The sequence below is a fragment of the Pseudorca crassidens genome, chromosome 19, assembly GCF_039906515.1.
Source record: "Pseudorca crassidens isolate mPseCra1 chromosome 19, mPseCra1.hap1, whole genome shotgun sequence".
In the NCBI taxonomy this organism is placed as follows: Eukaryota; Metazoa; Chordata; class Mammalia; order Artiodactyla; family Delphinidae; genus Pseudorca; species Pseudorca crassidens.
Window position 1 is genome coordinate 21,247,628 of NC_090314.1, and position 18,584 is coordinate 21,266,211.

At 49.9% G+C, this 18,584-nt stretch overlaps 1 protein-coding gene across 2 annotated transcripts in view; it reads right to left on the bottom strand.

The window, feature by feature from the left end:
- Window positions 1–18,584, bottom strand: part of ASIC2 (acid sensing ion channel subunit 2) — a 1,019,934-nt gene that overhangs the window by 61,559 nt on the left and 939,791 nt on the right. For both annotated transcript variants that reach the window (XM_067714314.1, XM_067714313.1), the window contains exon 3: window positions 291–418. In XM_067714314.1, the coding sequence (XP_067570415.1) occupies window positions 291–418 (128 nt within the window). The remainder of the gene's footprint in view (window positions 1–290; window positions 419–18,584) is intronic.

Sequence of the window (18,584 nt, forward strand, 5' to 3'; positions counted from 1 at the left end):
TGTTTTAGGAAAAAAACCCCCAACCAGTTGAGTGAAAAAGCAAATAAGCTGGGCTTCCCTCATGCCCAATTGCAGAAACCGACAGGCGGTACAGGAGAATTGGATTACAGAGGTCAGCCTGATACATTTCTCCAATTTCAGGGTGAGTCTCTTTACTGAGCCCAGCCCCGCTCCTGCCTCCTGGGTGGATTCAGAGCCTTCCAGGAGTGGGAATCCCATTTCTCCTCCTCACGTGGCAGGTGGCCGGGAGAGACCAAGGACCGCTGATCCAGAGAGCCCTGGGGACTTACCCTCTGCTCCTGTGTGGCCACGAAAGTCTGGAACCCTGGTGCCACCCCAAAGCCTAGCTCTTGGATGAAAGGCGGCTCAGACTGACTGTGGATCTGAACCTTCACGCCTGCTTCAAACGTCGTTTCCTCTGAAAGAACAAAGATGGACAGAGCCATGGGTCAATGATAACAGATGCTCATGGAGTCCTGGGACTGAAAAGCTCAAAAGGATGCTGGAAAGGCCCCATGGTAGGCAGAATCATGGCCCCCCAGAGATGTGCACATCCTCGTCCCTGGAAACTGTGGCTGTGTTACCTTACATTGGTGAAAGGGATGCTGCAGATGTAACTAAGGATTTTGAGGTGGGGAGATTGTCCTTGGTCATCCAGGTGGCCCAATGTGATCACAAGGGTCCTTACAAGCGGGAAGCGGGAGGATCAGAGTCAGAGAGATGTGGAAAAATCTATGCTGCTGGCTTTGAAGATGGAGGAAGGATCCGTAAGCCCAGGGATGCAGGCAGCTTCCAGAAGCTAGAAAAGGCAAGGGAATGGATTTCCCCTAGAGCCTCTAGAAGGAATGCAGCCCTGCTGACACCTTAAAATACATTTTTGACTTCTGGCTTCCAGAGCTGTAAGATAATAAATTCATGTTGTTTGATGCCTCTAAGGTTGTGGCAATCTGTTGGAGTAGCGATCAGAAACGCATTCAGGTCAGCTAGGCCCACCAACATTTCGCTTCAATCTGCAAAACTATAGAACGGGATTATGAAGTGAGTTAAGCACCTATTCTCTTTATTGACTAACTTCTCCACTGGGCCATGAGCTGAGGCGAGGAGATCAGGAGAAGGAAAACACGATGATACAGCAGTTGAAATAAAAATACGGGGCCACGGGGCTTCCCTGGTGGCGCAGTGGTTGAGGGTCCGCCTGCCGATGCAGGGGACACGGGTTCGTGCCCCGGTCCGGGAAGATCCCACATGCTGCGGAGCGGCTGGGCCCGTGAGCCATGGCCGCTGAGCCTGCGCGTCCGGAGCCTGTGCTCCACAACGGGAGAGGCCACAACAGTGAGAGGCCCACGTACCGCAAAAAAAAAAAAAAACATGGGGATTTCCTGTAAGCCCCTTGGAGCTGCAGGAGATGGGAAACTAGAAGAGAAGCTTCTCCCCTTTTGTTCTTTGGCAGGAGAAACAGCCCTCGGCAGTGAGCGGGGGAGGGACAGCAGAAAGGGATGGGATGGCGGAGCCTGGCTCATCCTATATGTTGGTGCTCATAATTGGCGGGAAGTGCACCTATGGGATCTATCAGCCTTTCCTGGGTCTCCTTCTCTTATTCTTTGCAAACAGCTTGAAGCATGAGTTTTCCAAAATGCAAATCTGAGTCACTTATAAGGAGCCCAATCTCCTTCACCTGCCCCCGTTCCAGCCTTGCTCTGGGCAGCCCTCTGCTTCGTGGCACTATGTGTTCCAACCCACCAGGGCCGCCAGATTGGTTGTTACTGATCCCTGCTCTACACGGAGCACATGCATCTCCTTCTGCCTGGAATGTCTTTATTTATTTTTGCGGTACGCGGGCCTCTCACTATCGCAGCCTCTCCTGCTGCGGAGCACAGGCTCCGGACGCGCAGGCTCAGCGGCCATGGCTCACGGGCCCAGCCGCTCCGCGGCACGTGGGATCTTCCCAGACCGGGGCACTAACCCGTGTCCCCGGCATCGGCAGGCAGACTCTCAACCGCTGCGCCACGAGGGAAGCCCCTGGAATGTCTTTTGCTTGGTCCACCTGACCATCTCCCTTCTCGTCACTGAAGATTCAGCCCCCAGCCCCAGCCCAGAGCCACTCCTTCTCCTGCCTGGTTGTGTCTCACATACGCCTGGTAAGGCCTCTGCCACACTGCGTCATAATCCTTTATCTCACTGTCTTTTCCACAAGGCTGAGCATCGTTGAGGCCAAGTTCAGGGCTTTCTCTCTGGATCTCAAAGGCCCTGCACACGGCTGGGCAACTTGCAGGCACCCAGGGAACGCCTGTTGCATGAACGAGTGAGAGACTTGTGACTCCAACCTTTACTTGCTTATTCATGGGCAAGGCCAACCTAGAAACCACATCAAGGAGTATTCTGAAACTAGAGAATAGGGAGAGGATGGGTAAATGCAGAAATCAGGGAGGATAAGAGGGGATGGAGGTCAGAGGTCAAGGAGGGGGAGTGTGTCAGCCCCAGGGCCATAGCGTAGGGAGAGCCTGGGGAAACGCTCTAAAGCTGGCACAGAAGAGAAAGGCGAGGAGGGAAGGGCCGGAGCCAGGCGGTGAATGCGCAGGACCCAGGGCAGCCTGGGGGCCTGTGACCGAGGCAGGGCGAGGCGTCCAGAGCTGGGTGAGAATTCCAAGGTCGGGGGCACAGGCCAAGGTTGAGGAGGCAGACAGGGACCAGAGGAAGAATAGGCAGGGCTCTCACAATCTAGACGAGGAATCCAGTGGCTGAAGTGAGGTTCAGGCAAAAGAGAGCCTCAGCCAGGAATCCTTTCATACACATCTCCGTGGAGCAGTAGAGAATCCCGTGAAACCCACGAACACCTCCCCCTTTCCTCCAGCAGAGTCAAGTCTTCCGCCATCTCTTTACCCAGATGGCTCCGCGCAAACTCTTGCCCCTACGTCCCTGCGTGCCTGTGGATTTGTGTCCATCTCTCCCATGGATGGCGGATGCCTCAGGAGAGGAGAGTGCTTCTTGCTCAGTCCGGTGCCCATTGCCCAGCCTGGGGCTTGGCCCACAGGTACATCAGGGAGGGGGCCGAGGGAGAGGGAGGATGCGGGAGATGAAGGCTGAGTGGCCAGCTTTCAGTGGCTGTGTGTTCTAAGGTCTGTCCAAGAGAGGGGTTGAGGAGAGGCCAAGGAGCCCAAAGAACAGGCTTTGATGGGGGAGAAGTGAACACACAGTGATACTGGGATACAGGGATGTCCATGCTTGGATGAATGAAAAGCACATTCAGTGAGCTGTAGCGGGTGGGAGAGGAGAGATGCCAAAACGTGTTTTCCAGAGCTAGTGAAGCTGTGTGCCTGCGATATAAGGGAGCTTAAGAAACCTTAGAGCCAGTAGGACAGATACCTGTGGTTACAGGGAGAAATGAGAAACGAGGCCTTCGTGTCAGAAATGCTGTGAGTAATGGGCAAAGAGGACAGCCAGGCATGCCTGTGTCAGTGACAGCCGCCCAAGGCTACTCAGACTGGGTTGGGGTTCAGATGGGGAGTTTATTCAAGAAGCAGCAGGGGCTGGAGCAGAGTAAATTCCTAAAGTATTCTCATATCATTACAAACATGGATGGGCATGCAAGCTGATGGGCAGAGTCAGAAGAGACACGCATAAGGTTTCTGCCCTCTTCAGGATAATGCTGTCTAGAGGAACCTTCTACCAAGATGGAATGTTCTAGAATCCTTGCTATCCAACCTGGTACTCTCAGCCACATGAAATGTGACTCTTGCAGGTGAGGAACTGAATTTAGAATTTAATTAATTAATGCCCCCCAACTTTACTGATGCATAATTGACAAATAAAATTGTATGGTATTTAAAGTGCACAGTGGGATGATTTGATGTAGGTATACATTGTGAAAGGATTCCCCCTATCAGGTTAATTCACATATCCATCACTTCATGTATTACCTTTCTGGCCTGCTTTATTTATCTATTTTTTATCCAATTGAATTTTAATTAATTAAACTTAAAATTAAGTAGCCACATGTGGCTGGTGACCCCCTTACTGGGCAGTGCAGTCGTAGAATGTCACCTGTGAGCAGATCCCAGCCCTCTCGGAGCAGTAGGGGTAACAAGGGCTTGAGCACCCCACTTTCCTATGCAGGTGCCCCTGTGGGGTCTCTTGTCCAGAAGCAGGAGATCTGGGTGGGGGTCTGAGCAGTAGAGCTCTGCCTATTTGTAGTCATGATTGTAGTCCCAGATCCTCCCTGACCCTGCTTCTCCCAAAGCACCACTTATCCTCTCATCTCCAGGTAGTTCCTCTTCCTTCACAGAACTGCCCTCAGCTCCCCTCTATGGAGTAATTCTGCAGTTTGATAGTGAATAACAGCCTCCCTCCAGTCCCTGCCCTGTCCCCACCCTCGGCTCCTGCCTTTCCTGGACACGGCACACTATCAGTGCAAATACGAGGACACACTTTAAGAAATGAAGTGATCAAGCATAGGCCGTTAGAGCCAAAGGCTCCGCCCACGTACCTCCAACGGTCTCAGACTAGAACGCACGTTGACATCACATACGGAGCTCTGCGTGACCAGCCCCGGGATCCACTCCCTAGCAATTCTGATTCTGTCCCTCTGGGGTGAAGCCCAGGAAACTTGCAGGCCCAGGGATTCTGATACAAATTATCTGAGGCCAAACACATTTGGGCAGCAGTGATCTAGTCCAGAGAGGGGAATTGACTTGCCCAAGGTCACACAGCAAGTCAAGAGCAGAGCAGGGGCCAAGAGCCAGGTCTTCTGACTTGCAATTCGTCACTCTTCCTCCCCAACTAGGGGTGTGGTTTATTTCACGTGAGCAGATGTCCTGGTTCATAGCCCTGGGGTTCTGAGTGGATGCTGGAGAAAGGGAATATCTCTTTCATTGTCATATCCCCTAAAGCCCCTAGCATGGTGCCTGGAACAGAGCAGAGCTCAATAACTACTTGTTGAATGAAACAAATTGAGTGAGGGAGTGTCCTCTGCTGAGCTGACTGTTCCCCGCCCTTTGACCAGCTGTGAGTCTGCCAGGGTCTGGCTGGACCCTAGGAAACACCAGCACCACATGTCACCCAGTGACGGGCTTGCTCCCATGTTGCACAAGGCAGAAGGTCTCATTCACCGACATGCAGCTGGGCTGCACAGAAAACAGCAGCAACAGCAGCAACAATAACAATAACAAGAACTCGGACCACCCATACAATGTTTGGGTTCAAACTGAAAATGTGGGGCACCTCGTTAAAAATGTATTGAGAAACTCAAGACAGCAGTGGTAGAGCATTAAACCAAGAGTGTGACCCTCCTGAGCCTGTGTGACTGCAGTGGTCACACAACCGGGAAGCCAGCCCCGATGATAACCCCCGTTGGTGCTGGACAGAATTGTTCACATCTTCCTATTCCTCTCACCACCGAAAGATTCAACACTGAGTCGCTTCAAAGAGTGCAGGCCCCCAGTGCAGTGAAGGATTTGTTTACATATCACGAACACCAGGATTCAAAGCCCCAGAGAGAGAGAGCACAGAGAAAGGGGAAGTTACTACACACACACAGCGTTAGGAGCTCTTGTTAATTGGGACCGAGCTGAAACCCTGACGGCGTAACATGAAAGATGATGTTGAATCAGGAGGAGGGTGGTAAAGAGATTTCAACCTGCAGAAGCCAGAGTCTCCTTTTTAGGAGCAGGGCCACGGCCGGCACCAGGTGAAGTCTACCTGTGGAGAATTTTCTGTGCCTGCAGAAAGGATTGGGAAGCTCTGCTGGGCGGGGGAGTCGGCGGGGGGGGGGGGGGGCGGGGAGCCACGGGCAGAATGCATAATGGGGCAGGGAAAGTACATCCCAATAAAAGCTTACATTTTTAATCTTTGCAAATTACAGGAAGCACGCAGAGGCAATAAACACTGAAGAGGAGGCAAAGAAAATCCGGAGGAATTTTCTAGGCTAAGGTAGGGATGTGCTGGTACAAAGCAATCTTGGGTTGGAGGAAACTGTCTTTGTAACAGTGGCTGGGATAGGTAGCTTGAGAGGAGAGGGTGGGAGGGAGGCCAGCCATGCGGTGAGATGCGTCTCAGTGCAGGATGGCTCTGTTTGTCCCCTACCCATCCTCTCCACTCTGCTCTCTGCCCTGGGAGCTGCACTTGTATGAAGTGTGCTGTTGGGCTCCCTTGCCCTCTAGCTGCTGGTTGGCTGCAGCCAATGGTGGGCCCAGGTAGGAAACTGGGGGAGAGGGGAGAGGCAGGCTGGGATATTCAGTCTCTCAATTCTATTTGCCGGGTCCCTGTGCGTTAGTTGCGTGCCACCTTGGAAGGGCACAACTCTGGCTCGGGGCCTGGAGGGAGCGCTCCATTCTGATATGGGCTCTTTCTCCCTTTCCCAGGCATGGCAATGGCTCTCTCTGCTACCAGGCTCAGGATACTGCCCCATCAGTACTGCCTTCCCTAAGCCTTGCCCGTACCACCTTTGTGACTAGCCCTTCATTAATCGTCCCTTGTATTACCCCGTCTGCGGGTGCTGTTGATTTCTTGCTTGGATCCTGATGGCAGAGTCCCCAGAGGGCATCTACTACCTTACCTCTGAGAGGCAGTAGGAGGCCTCTCTGCCTCACTATCCATGGAAGGGCAGCCGTTGGTTGGAGCCTCTTGGGAATGGGGACCTCACTACCTGCAAGGGTAGCCCTTGGTTTCCAGAGTTCATCCTTGCACTGAGTTGACAACTGCCTGCTTTTAGATTTTACTTGTTTCTAGCTCTACCCCTTCTTCCAGGATCTGAAGATATGACCACCAGAGCCTTCTTATTTTCACGCTAACCTTCCCCAGCAGAGCTGACCCCAGCGCATCTTCATCTCTGAAGGCCTCACTAGCTGAGGCGCACTCAGGGATGTACATGGCCTGCCCAGGCTTCTGTGGGGAGGGGCCCGGGACCCTCTGCCCCCTCCCCCCAGGAGAGCCAATTGCCCTGCATGGCTTATGGAGCTCTGGGGGCTCCCACCTCCCACACTGGGGCCAGGATGGGCGGGGCTTATGCCCAGAGACGGAGCACCCCTTTCTCAAAGGAGTGAACCAGGCATTCTGAGTCAGTGGACGTGTCGGCCCCTTGTACTCGGGGGGTCAGAACCAGAGAGCGCCTAGGACAGTTGGTTAGACGCTTGGGGCTCTGGGGTCATGCAGGGTGAGGTCACTTCCAGCTCTGTGACCTTTGGCAAGTTATTTCATCAATTGGAGCCTCATTTTTCTGCAAAATATGCAGAATAGGTTTGAACATGCTAATGGATGAAGCCTGCGTTCTCTCATCTCAGAGATCAAGGGAAAGCTCACTGAATGTCTGACAGTGACAATGACAGGGACCACGGTCCTAGCCCTTGAGAGCCCTGGCATTTCTACCAGGCCGACTACAAACGCAGTTTGGGTGGCCCGTGACAGGTGCCATTGTGGTCCCTCATGCTCCCCTGGTTGCACAGAGAAATCCATGGCATGAGTCCAAGGAGGCCCCAGGTGGGGCCCTGGAAAGAAGAACAGGGAAGTATATAAAAGAAAACATTGGCTCTGAGATCGCAGAGAGCTGGGTTTGACTCCCAGCCCTACCCCTTAATAGCTGTGTGACCTCAGGCAAGTCATATTGCCTCTCTGAGCCTTGCAAAGGATGGCTGATCTCTCAGGTTACTTTTAGCTCTAAAATTCTACGAGCTGGGGATCACGCACAAGTCTCCAACCTCACTGCATCTCATTTTAATTTCCTGAAAAACAGATTAAAAAAATGAGACGTGGCCGTTCAGCACTTACATCAAGTCAGAAAAGGTTGATTTTTCTAAAGACGGCACAAAGAATCCGCAAATTGTTGCCTAAAAATGGACGAGGCACCTCTTGTCCTCCCTCTCTGCCCTGCTCCACACAGACAGGCCCAGTTAAGCAGCATCCTAGGTGAGAAAACCCGAACCCAGCACGGAGATGGCAACCCTCACGCCTGATTGCTCCTGGGTGGCATTCTGAGGTGAGCTGGGCTTCTGGAGGAAGAAAGATCAACGCTGTGTCCCCTGCTGGATGGGATGCAATTATATCTGTTCAGGGCGACAGCCTGAGGTAGCAAAGTGTCCTCACCAATGGCTCATGACCCAGGAGATGTTATCAAGCGGCCACAAAAGTTGGGTGAAGGCTGCAAATCCCAGCCCCCTCTGGCAGAGCCTCAAACACACTAGCATTTTAAAGACCCTATAACCTGTTACCCTCTGTTGAACCGACTGTTATCCAAAGCAACCTTTTTTTCCTTTTCTTTTTCTTCATTTTTAAGGAACACTAGCTCTTGGCAGAAAGAACCAAGGACCAAATCAGAAGCTATGGAATCCTGTCCTAGTTCCAGTACTTAAACATGAGATGGTAGGAAAGTCACTCAGCATCTCGGAGACTTGCTTTACCACATCTGTTAAGCGGGTTCATCTGTTCAGTGATTAGCAGTGCCCTGTCTACATCACAAGAGTGTGTGAGGGTCAAAGGACAGTATGCAGGCGATGTGCCTTCTATACTGGAGAGTAATGTGCCCATGTTGGCGCAGGAGATAGTTAACGTTAGGTCTTGGTTATGCAACAGGGAAGTGTGGTCACGCTAAACGCACCTCTATGAAACAAAACGTTTACAAAACATGCATTAGTGAAGGCACTGAGTGTGGAGTTGGGTCTAGGCTCATTACACAAAGATTTATTCCAAGGATCCTTTAAATAATGAGTTTCCCTAGTTCATTCAGGCTCAGAGATTATAAATTACTTGCTAAGAGAGCTGATAAGTCTGGGTGGGCAACCGACATGCAGGAGAAAGTGCCATGTCTCCGAAACTATACGGGAAGTTGGTGGATGATTAAGATTCTATTGATAAAAACTGTTGACACACACTGACAGCAGAACTTTGGTATAAGCAGATTGCTGAACAGATCCTGTGTGTAGATTGTGATGTCTACAGAATTCAAACTCATTCAAAGCATTACTGAATTCATAGCAACATCCTGATATTGAGTATTTTTTCAATAAATGAATGTGGAAAGCATGAGAGCATTCATGTGGGGGTGATGTCTGAGAAATATTTTGATGTTAAAAAGTCATCCTCGTATTTCCAAAGGGTGGGAAACAGTGGTCTAGAGCAGAGCTTCTCATACTTGAATGTGAGTCACTGGGGATCCTGTTACCAGGCAGATTCGGTGTGGAGTCTGAGGTTTTGCATTTCTGATGAGCTCCCAGGGGAATGCCAATGCTGCTGGCGGGAGGACCACACTTTGGGTGGCAGGACTCACAGGAGAACATCTATGCTGGAACAGAGCATACCGGGCCTGTGGTTATCTGGCCTCTGCCTACCTCTCCAGCCCGAGGTCTCACCCTTGGATCCAGCCACCCCAGGACACCTGGGCCTGTCCTTGGCCTTTGCTCCCAATTCCCTCCCCCTGGCATCTCACCTCCCTATGACCCACACCCTCCTCTGACTCCCATACACTGCCCAGCTACCTGGCAAACAGGCCTGAGAGTAGGCCCGATGGTCATATCCTCTGTGAGCCACCTACCTCCCCCACTCCAAAGATATCTTTTTCCCCCTTCCAGAACTGATTATCCCCTCCTTCGCACGCCAGCTTTCCTCTATCCTTCATAGCGCTTGATGACATATAATTGTTTACACGTCTCCCAAGCAGACGGCAAATGCCTACCATTCCTTAAGGCACTTAACGTGAGAGCTATCGGACCAATGAATTTCCATCTCGCACATAAAAGGAGGCCTCGAGATGGTTCCTAGATCGTGAACGCTTTGAAAACCTGGACTGGGCCTTACATCTGTATCCCTGAGTGCCTGGCACATAGTAGGTGCTCTTTGCAATTTATTGGATAGGGAGGCGTGAGCTCTGAGGCGGGGCTGTTTCATCCACCTCCTAGATGGTCCCGTCAGACCACTGCCTACTGGGCCGGGAGTTTTAACCGAAGCACATATATTTTCTGCACAGCACTTTGCATGTGCTTTAAGCAGGTTTTCTCAGAATGACAGAAGTCAGGCTGCTTCTGGCGAATTCATGGATGCCTGCCTCCAGCGGTGCTTCTGGCTTATGGCATCATTTCTCCAGATTCCTTGGCACCTGCGGAGACCACCTCTCCAGTATGAAGGCCCACTCTAACAGTGAGCTCAGAATCGCAGCCAGCCGCACACAGCATGTTCCTGTGCTCCAGACTTGCAGAATTCAGTCCAGAGCCGGCACTTCTCCCTCTGGGGAGGTCCTCGGTACCGGGCACTAGGACAAGAGTCTTTCCTGGAAGCAGAGGTGTTGGGGAAACCATGGCAACCAACCGCATCCCTCTTGCTGTGTCCCATTTGTGATGGGGGCTGGGAACCGTGCTACCCTTGAGAGCTGCTTAGACCTTCCAGCTACGTGGAAATTTTCTGATCATTTTTTAATTTAATTTTAATTTTTATCAAAGCAATACATGTACATCATTTAAAAAGCCAGTTGGTACTGCTCTACCTCTCCCCACCCCCCGAGTCCCACTCATCGGAGGCTACCACTCTCAATGGTTTGAGCTGTTTCTTCCGGTACTGACTTCCATATTTTCACGGACATCAATTGCTCCACAGTTATTTCTTGGCTTTTAAAATTTTTATATATTACCTACTGAATTTCTACCATGGGAGCTAAGGGTGCAGGTTTCTTGTATGAAGTATCCTAGCATATTCCCTTGCCTTTCACCCTCCTATATAGGCTTAGGTGATATTTTGATTAAGTCAGTATCCAGCTTTTGCATAATTATGACTATGTGAGTATTGCCCACACCCCAGCCTTATCGTGTATAACGTTTTCGATCTCCTCCTTGTGAAACTATTTTGTTTTTCCTATTTTTTTCCTTTTTGTTTTGTTTGGCTTGTACCTATAGCAGAAATGGAAAAAAAAAAAAGGTCAAACTCATAGAAAGATCAGAAAAGCATTTGCCAGGACTGGGAGTGGGGGAAATGGAGAGGTTAGTGAAAGTGTACAAACTTTCAGTTATAAGATCAGTAAGTTCACATGGCACAGGGAGATCAGCTCAGTGCTTTGTGTCCACCTAGAGGGATGGGGTAGGGCGGGTGGGAGGGAGGGAGACGCAAGAGGGAAGAGATATGGGGACACATGTATATGTATAGCTGATTCACTTTGTTATACAGCAGAAACTAACACACCATTGTAAAGCAATTATACTCCAATAAAGATGTTAAAAAAAAAAAAAGACCGGGCTTCCCTGGAGGTGCAGTGGTTGAGAGTCCGCCTACTGATGCAGGGGACATGGGTTCGTGCCCTGGTCCGGGAGGATCCCACATGCCGCGGAGCGGCTGGGCCCGTGAGCCATGGCCGCTGAGCCTGCGCGTCCGGAGCCTGTGCTCCGCAACGGGAGAGGCCACAACAGTGAGAGGCCCGCGTACCGCAAAAAAAAAAAAAAAAAAAAAAAAAAAAAAAATCAATAAGGTGAGAGGATTTAATGTAAAACACGGTGACTATAGTTGATAACACTGTAGCATATAATTGAAATTTGCTGAGAGTAGAACTTAAATGCTATCATGTATATGTATATATAGGAATATATTTTATATATATATATATATATATATATATATATAAATATATTTGAAACCAAATTCTACCCTCATACTTCATATGTAGGTTGCTGGATATAGAGCTCTATCTTAGACAAGAAAGATTCCCACCCCACCTTGGTCCCTGCCCCAAATGTGAAGGCATTCTGCCATTGTCTTCTGGCTTCAACTACCCCTGTGGAGAAGTCTATTCTGATTCTAGATCCTAGGTATGTGACTGTTTTTTTTCCTCTCTAGAACCTTTTAAAAGGTTTTCTTTATCTCTATGAGGCCGAATTGCACAAGGATGCATCTTGGTCTGGTTCTTTTGCCACTTATTACAGGACTTAGTGAATTCTTTTAATATGGAAAATCATGTGGGTCAGTTGGGAATTTTTCTTATTTTATTTCTTTGGCAACATCCTCTTCTCCACTCTCTCACTTTTGTTATTCTAGAACTCCTAGTTGTAGGATGTTGGGCTTTCTGGATTTATCCTCTCATGTTCATATTTTTTTCTCTCCCATCTTCCATCTCTTTGTCTTTTTGTTTTACTTTTCAGGCGATTTCCTAAATTCCAAAGCTTCTGTGGGTTTAAAAAAATGGTTGCAATAATATTTTTAATTTCCAGGATGTTTTTTTTAAAAAACTTTTTCTTTGAATGTTACTTTTTAATAGCATCCTATTTTAATAGCTGGTGTTTATGAATGCATTATTCATATTATCTCTTATCTCTTGAGAATTTTAATTAAAACAGTTTGATGTTTCCTTCTGCTTCCTACACTTATTTTTTATTTATCAAACACATACATAGTGCTTAATATTATTCAGGCACTTTTCTAAGTATTTCAAAAATATTAACTCATTTCGATCTTCCTAACAACCTTGAAGAGTAGATAATAATATTTTCATTTTAGAGGTGATGGAACTGAGGCTCAGAGAGGTTAAGTAACTTGTCGAAGGTCACATAGCTAGTAAGTTGTATAGCTGGATTTGAACCCGGGCTCTAGAGCTTTTTGCCATTAACCATTATCTCTATTTCCTCAAAGTTTCTTTTTTGTTTGTATGGTTTTGGTTCCTTTCCTGTTAGTGGCTCCCCTCAAATGCTTGGCTTGTTGACTCTCCATTCATAGTTAAGAGGTACTTATTAGTTTTTAAAAATTTATTTATTTATTTTTGGCTGCATTGGGTCTTTGTTGCTGTGCGCGGGTTTTCTCTAGCTGTGGAGAGCCGCGGTTACTCTTCGTTGTGGTGCACGGGCTCCTCATTGCAGTGGCTCCTCTTGTTACGGGGCACGGGCTCTAGGTGCACGGGCTTCAGTAGTTCTGACGCATGGGCTTAGCTGCTCCACCGCAGGTGGGATCTTCCTGGACCAGGGCTCAAACCTGTGTCCCCTGCATTTGCAGGTGGATTCTTAATCACTGCACCACCAGGGAAGCCCAACTGGTACTTCGAGCCTGGACAGTCTTCCTTGTGTGTGGGAAGACTTAGCAGGGGACTTCACCCTTGGGTGATCTAACTAGGTTTGTGTGGGGACTCCTGACTGTCATTCTCTGCGAATCTTTTCTATTGAGCTTGTCAGTGTCTCCAGGAAGGGATTCCCCAGATCTCTGGTTGGGGGTGGGCGAGGTAGATTAGTCTGGCTGGGGGGTCTCACTCCTCAGTAAGCAGAATTTCAGCTTATCTCCCTGTTTTCTGTACAGCACCTTACCCATGCCCTCAGCTTTGCCTGGTCTCCCCCAGCCCAGAGCCTGTCTATTTCAATCTTATCTTTTGCTGGGGCGCAGAGAGATATTTGGCTGCTTTGGGCCATGGGAGGATATCTGGGGGACTTAACAGCTCCTTTTACAGACTTTTAACTAATCCTCCTAGTTTTACCTGCACCTCTCAACCCTGTCGTCAACAGTATGTGATGCCTCCAACCCCTCATACTTTCTGGGAGGAGGGGGGCATCTATGGTGAGAATCGTTTGACTTTAATTGGTTTCCCTGTGCAGAGCCTGATCCTTCAGCCTTGTCTGCTCAGTCAGTTACCATCTGCTCTCCATTTTCCAAAAACTTGCTGACATCTACTACTGTCTTCTCACCCATCTTCTTCGTCCTCGTGGGTTTATACTCTTAAAAAAAAAAAATCCTTGTTGCAATTTAGGGGAAGTTTGGGGAGGGAGCCTCCACACATACTTATGTTCATTCCACTGTGTCCGACCAGAAATCTACACTGTCAATTTCCCTGAAGCTTTGGAGCTCAGCGGGCACGTCATGGACTCCTTTCACTATGCCAGGAGAAGGGGGAGGGATGTAGAGCTGGTCTCTGGGATGTACACAACCATAGGACCAATGGGTGCTTTTCATTCCCTATAACATCGGTTGCCCATTCAGTGGTTTTCAAGCTGGTCTCCTTGGAGTCCTAGGGTTCCTCCAGGAATGTCTCAGGGTCGGCCACAGTGAGTATGGAGAAATCAAACTGGGAGCCCCGTCTCCAGCTGGACCAGAGCAGCTCTACCTTTATCTGCTTTATATATTGGAGCTGTGCTAAAGCTTTTGTTCAGTACAAGGATACTGCTATGGAAAAAAAAAAAAAGAGGAAAAAATAGAAAAGGAGAACAGCAACAGACCTATCATTATATGCCATTCTGTCTCCAAAGATGTCACTGGAACTTTTTTTTTCTGAGCTATTTTCATGGCAGTGCCTTTACAATCACATTTTGAACATTAAAGGAATATAGTGGAAGGAGAATCGCTTTTGGGTCCATATGTGGGATTTCAGCTTTGGTTCAACCACTTAGTGAAGTGTGTGTTCTTGGGGAGATTCCCCCAAGGGGAACACACAAGCCCAGCTTCTCTGGGCTCCAGTTTCTTTATTTTTCAGTGGGGATAACACCTCGTTAGCAGGGTCACTTGGAGGATTCATGGGATAGAATGTTCACGGCACATAGTAGCTACTCATTAATATTAGTTTCTTCCTCAGCCTGGCCCCATCAGTGTGCAAAACACAGCAATTTTTTTCTCTCTCAACAGATATGTCAAAAAATATTTATTGCCCTGGTATGTGTCAGTGAGCCAGACAGTCCAAGATCCCTATCTCTTGGAGCATGTGTTTCAATAGAGGAGGATGGTATACTCGAAGGTGACACACGACACGGAACAAAGGACAAGCAGAACAGATAAGGAGGGGTAAGGAGTGGGGTGGGGGTACAATCTTCAATAGGGTAGTCAGGGTAGGTGATGTCTGAGCAAAGACTCGATGGAGGTGAAGCAATAAGCCATGTGGGTCCGAGCAGGGAATTCTAGGCAGAAGAAAAGGAGAATGCAGATGCTTGAAGGTAAGCTTTCCTGGAGGGTACAAGGAGTTCCAGGGAAGCCAGAGTCGTTACTGCCAAGCGAACAAGGGGACAGGGTAAAGGGGATGAGGCTGGGGAGATAATATGGGGCAAGACATTGACCTCTATTAGAGCACTGACTCTCAAAATAATTGCTCAAAAATATAATGTCAAATTCATTTTCCCACAATATTAGAACTTGGGGACCTCACGGCGGAGTTTACTTGATTACAAAGCGTATTCTACATCAGGGTGAATGAAGGATATAAACTCTGAGCCTGTCTATTTAGAATGCAAGCTCATTAGAGGGCTCCCTGCACTCCAATTCTGGTTCTCTCAGATGTAACCCATCCCCACCCTCGCCCCCTCTTTCCCCAGCAGGGCCATTCCTGGGACAGTCTTGGGAACCCAGCTCCCTCAGGGTTCCCATGTCCTTCCATGAACACACTCCCGCTCACTGATTGGTCCAGAGGTGGGCATCTGACTGGCTGGACCAATGAGTCCCTTCCCTGTTTTTTTTTTTTTTTTTTTTTTGTTGTTGTTGTTCTTTTTTAATAGGATATCAGTGAGAGAACCAGAATGGTCTCTCGCTGGTGGCAGGACGTGTAAGATATACATCTATTGGGAACCATGTGTGAAAAGATATATGTGTGGAAAAAGCCTGTCTCTAGTGAGAGAGAATAAAGCAGTTAAGAAAGAGGAGAGGTGAGAGAAGGGGTGAGAGATCGAGGAATCTCCTGCCCTTGGTTCCAGTTGTTTCTGATGCTGCACCCTTGCCTTCCTGCTGCTGGGTTGTTGAAGTTTGCCTTGGATTCCACGGGCAATACAATTCCTTTTATGCCCAGGCTTGTATGAATCTGGTGTTTCTCATTTGCAGCCTAGATAACCCACTGCTTATTTCTTTTATCTTTGAAGTTACTCAGAGGCATCTACACAGAGTTTCATTTTTAACAACCTCCCACCCGCCTTCAATTTAATTTCCTTTAGAGAAATGTTGGTCATGAAATCTGCACTTCCGTAGTCGAGGACAGCTTTTCTGTCCTTTTTCTATTTTGTGAGCTCCTCCATGAAAAAGAAGGTTTTCCACGGTCCAAAGCACTGAGGAAATAACTGGTGTATGCAATATGCCCATCTTGGAGATTTATAATGTAGTGTATTAAAGAATTCCTGTCCTGAATTAATGTGTTTAAGTTTGCCTAACCAGGATTCCCCAGATCCTTTCTATTCCTGTAACACGTAACATCTGAAACTGCTAACAGCCCATAGGGGCGACTTGGGGGCATACGGTCAAGGTCCATGTGTGACTGAGCCTGCCATCTTTAAAACGGCATATTTCCAGGCTGCCTTGCACAAGGATGTTTGACCAAGGAGGCACTGTCAGCCCGGAGGAAAGGACACTTTTGGTAAATTTCATAGTTACTTTCTACTCGCTAAGCATGAGTCCATAGGGTTGGGGCCACCCAAAGAGGGCGCCTCTTCCTAATGCACTCCTTGGCACCAAAGGTCCATCCTCCAGGTCAGAGTTACACCTGGGGGCGTGGCTCGCCCACTGCTTCCTTAAATGTCTGACAGGTGAAGCAAGAGTGTGCCAAAGGCTCTGCTTTGAGCATGAGACATCCAGATGGTAAGGTGCCCAGGACCCTTGTGTAGGTGTGAGATATCTGGCATAGTCTCTGCCTCTGGGATGGGTTTGACCATCCTCCCATCTACTGGTTGCCGTTATCAACCTTCCACTGCTTACAGTTTGCAGACAGCTCTCATCTGATCGGCTGATAAAGGCAGGGCTGGGGGTTTGATCTTCGGTCTGACTCTGTAAAGCCACTTTCCTGTCCTCCTACTTTGCCTCTGTCATCAAGTTGTCTGTGGCCACTCCCTCAACAGCCAACTTTCAATTTCTTTCTTCTCCATCATCACCCAAATACCTCCTCTAAGGACCCAGGCTCCTTTGCCTGGAGATTGAGAGGAAGTGGAAACGTAAAGGAGGCAAGATGGCATCTGTGGAGCCACACGGCTTGGCAGGTCAGGAAGGCTCCTCCCTGCCGAGGACTGTGGCGGCGAGAGGCTTGGCCGTGCCCCCAGCCCATGGGAGCAATGAGCAAACAGCAGGATGTGGCCGTGCCTCTTAGGTGGCCTTGTGGACCAGCATCCCTCACCGGCCAGAGCCCGCCTCTCCTCCTGCGGCAGGTGTGTGGACCTCGCTCCCACCCACGTGAGGCTCACCCCCCCAACCAGCGCAGGAAACGAGCAGCTTTAAGGTGACCAGAGTCTCCAAGAGATGCTCGTGCGTGGTGATGTATCAGCCTGAAGAAAGGTACCATAGAGGAAGCCTGGAGGTGTCCAGCCTGGGTGAAGCACCGAACCTCAGCCTCCTTCCCTGGCAAACGGGGATGAGGGGCCCTTCCTAGCACGCAGGGCTGCGGAGGAGGGAGGACGATTACGGTCCCAGAGGGACCGTCTTCCACATTGCTGGAGGGGGGCCAAGGGATACTGAATACAGGAAAGTGGACGGGATCATCGAAGCGTCTGCTCAACCAGGGTCAGACTGGGCTTGGAGGGCCTGGAGCCTGAGGTGAGCTGCCAGAGATGGTGCCAGAACGAGTCGCGTGGCACCCTCTTGTCACTCAGCTGCAGCAGCCAGAGGACTGAGCACAATGGGAGGTGACTGGCCCTGCTCACCGCCCCCCCGCGCCCCCCACCGTGGGATGCCCAGGTAAGAGCTGCCGGGAGGGCCGGTGCGGGGGAGGGGGGAGAGCTCGGGGTTTGCGGGTGGTCGTCCCGGTGCGGGGGAGGCCTTCGCTGCCCTCAGAAGCCTGGTGGGCCTGGGCCTGGTGAGGGCCAGACCTCAGGATGGGGGCTGGGGGGACCGGCTGCAAGAGTCACGGGGGGGGGACTGCAAGAAGTGAGGGCCAGCCTGCTCGGCCTCCAACCTCTCCTCCGTGCCAACCTGAGGGCCCAAGCCTCTGTCCTGCTGGAATCTTCTCTCCCTTCATCCCTCTTTGTGGCCCCTCCCAGGCCCATCTCTAGACCCCCTCCCCCTTCCCCCCCGTTTCGCCCTGAACCCAGCGTTAATCTCACTTTGGGTCTCCTTGGCATCCAGTGTCCCATGCTTGGGCACCTTTGTACTCTCTCCACCTGCTGAGATTCTAGAGGCGGTCAGCATCCCTGGGCTTACTGGCCGCATCACTCCAACCTCTGCTTCCGTCATCACGTGCCTTCTCTGTCTGACCTTCCTGCACCCCTCTTATGAGGACCCACCTGTGTAATCCAGGATAATCTCAAGACCCCGTGCAAGTACCCCATGTTTTCCCTGAACCCTCCCTCCTCCCAGGCGAAGGCTGCCGTCCTGCCGCAGCACGGGGGACCCTCATGTCCCACTGGATTCTGTGTCTCCTCCTCTAGGCTGTGATCAAGGGCTTGGTCTTTTTCAATTTAATGTCCTTATTTTTGTGCAAAGCCTGAGATAGCATACGTGGCTAATGAACAGTTTGCTGAATAAATAAATGCATAATTGGATGCATGAAATAAGCTTTGGGGACTGTACACACGGGCAGCCATGGTGCCAGGCCCCTGTGTCTGTGCGCTTCAGTTCTCCAGCAGCCTCTCCACCTTCCCTCAGTGGGAGGAGTCTGCTTTCCTTTCCCTTGGGCCTGCTAGCTGGGCTGGGATATTCAAGCTGGTGGTAGAGGAAGGAGCTGGTTCACCCCTTCCTCTTCTCCTGAAACCAAG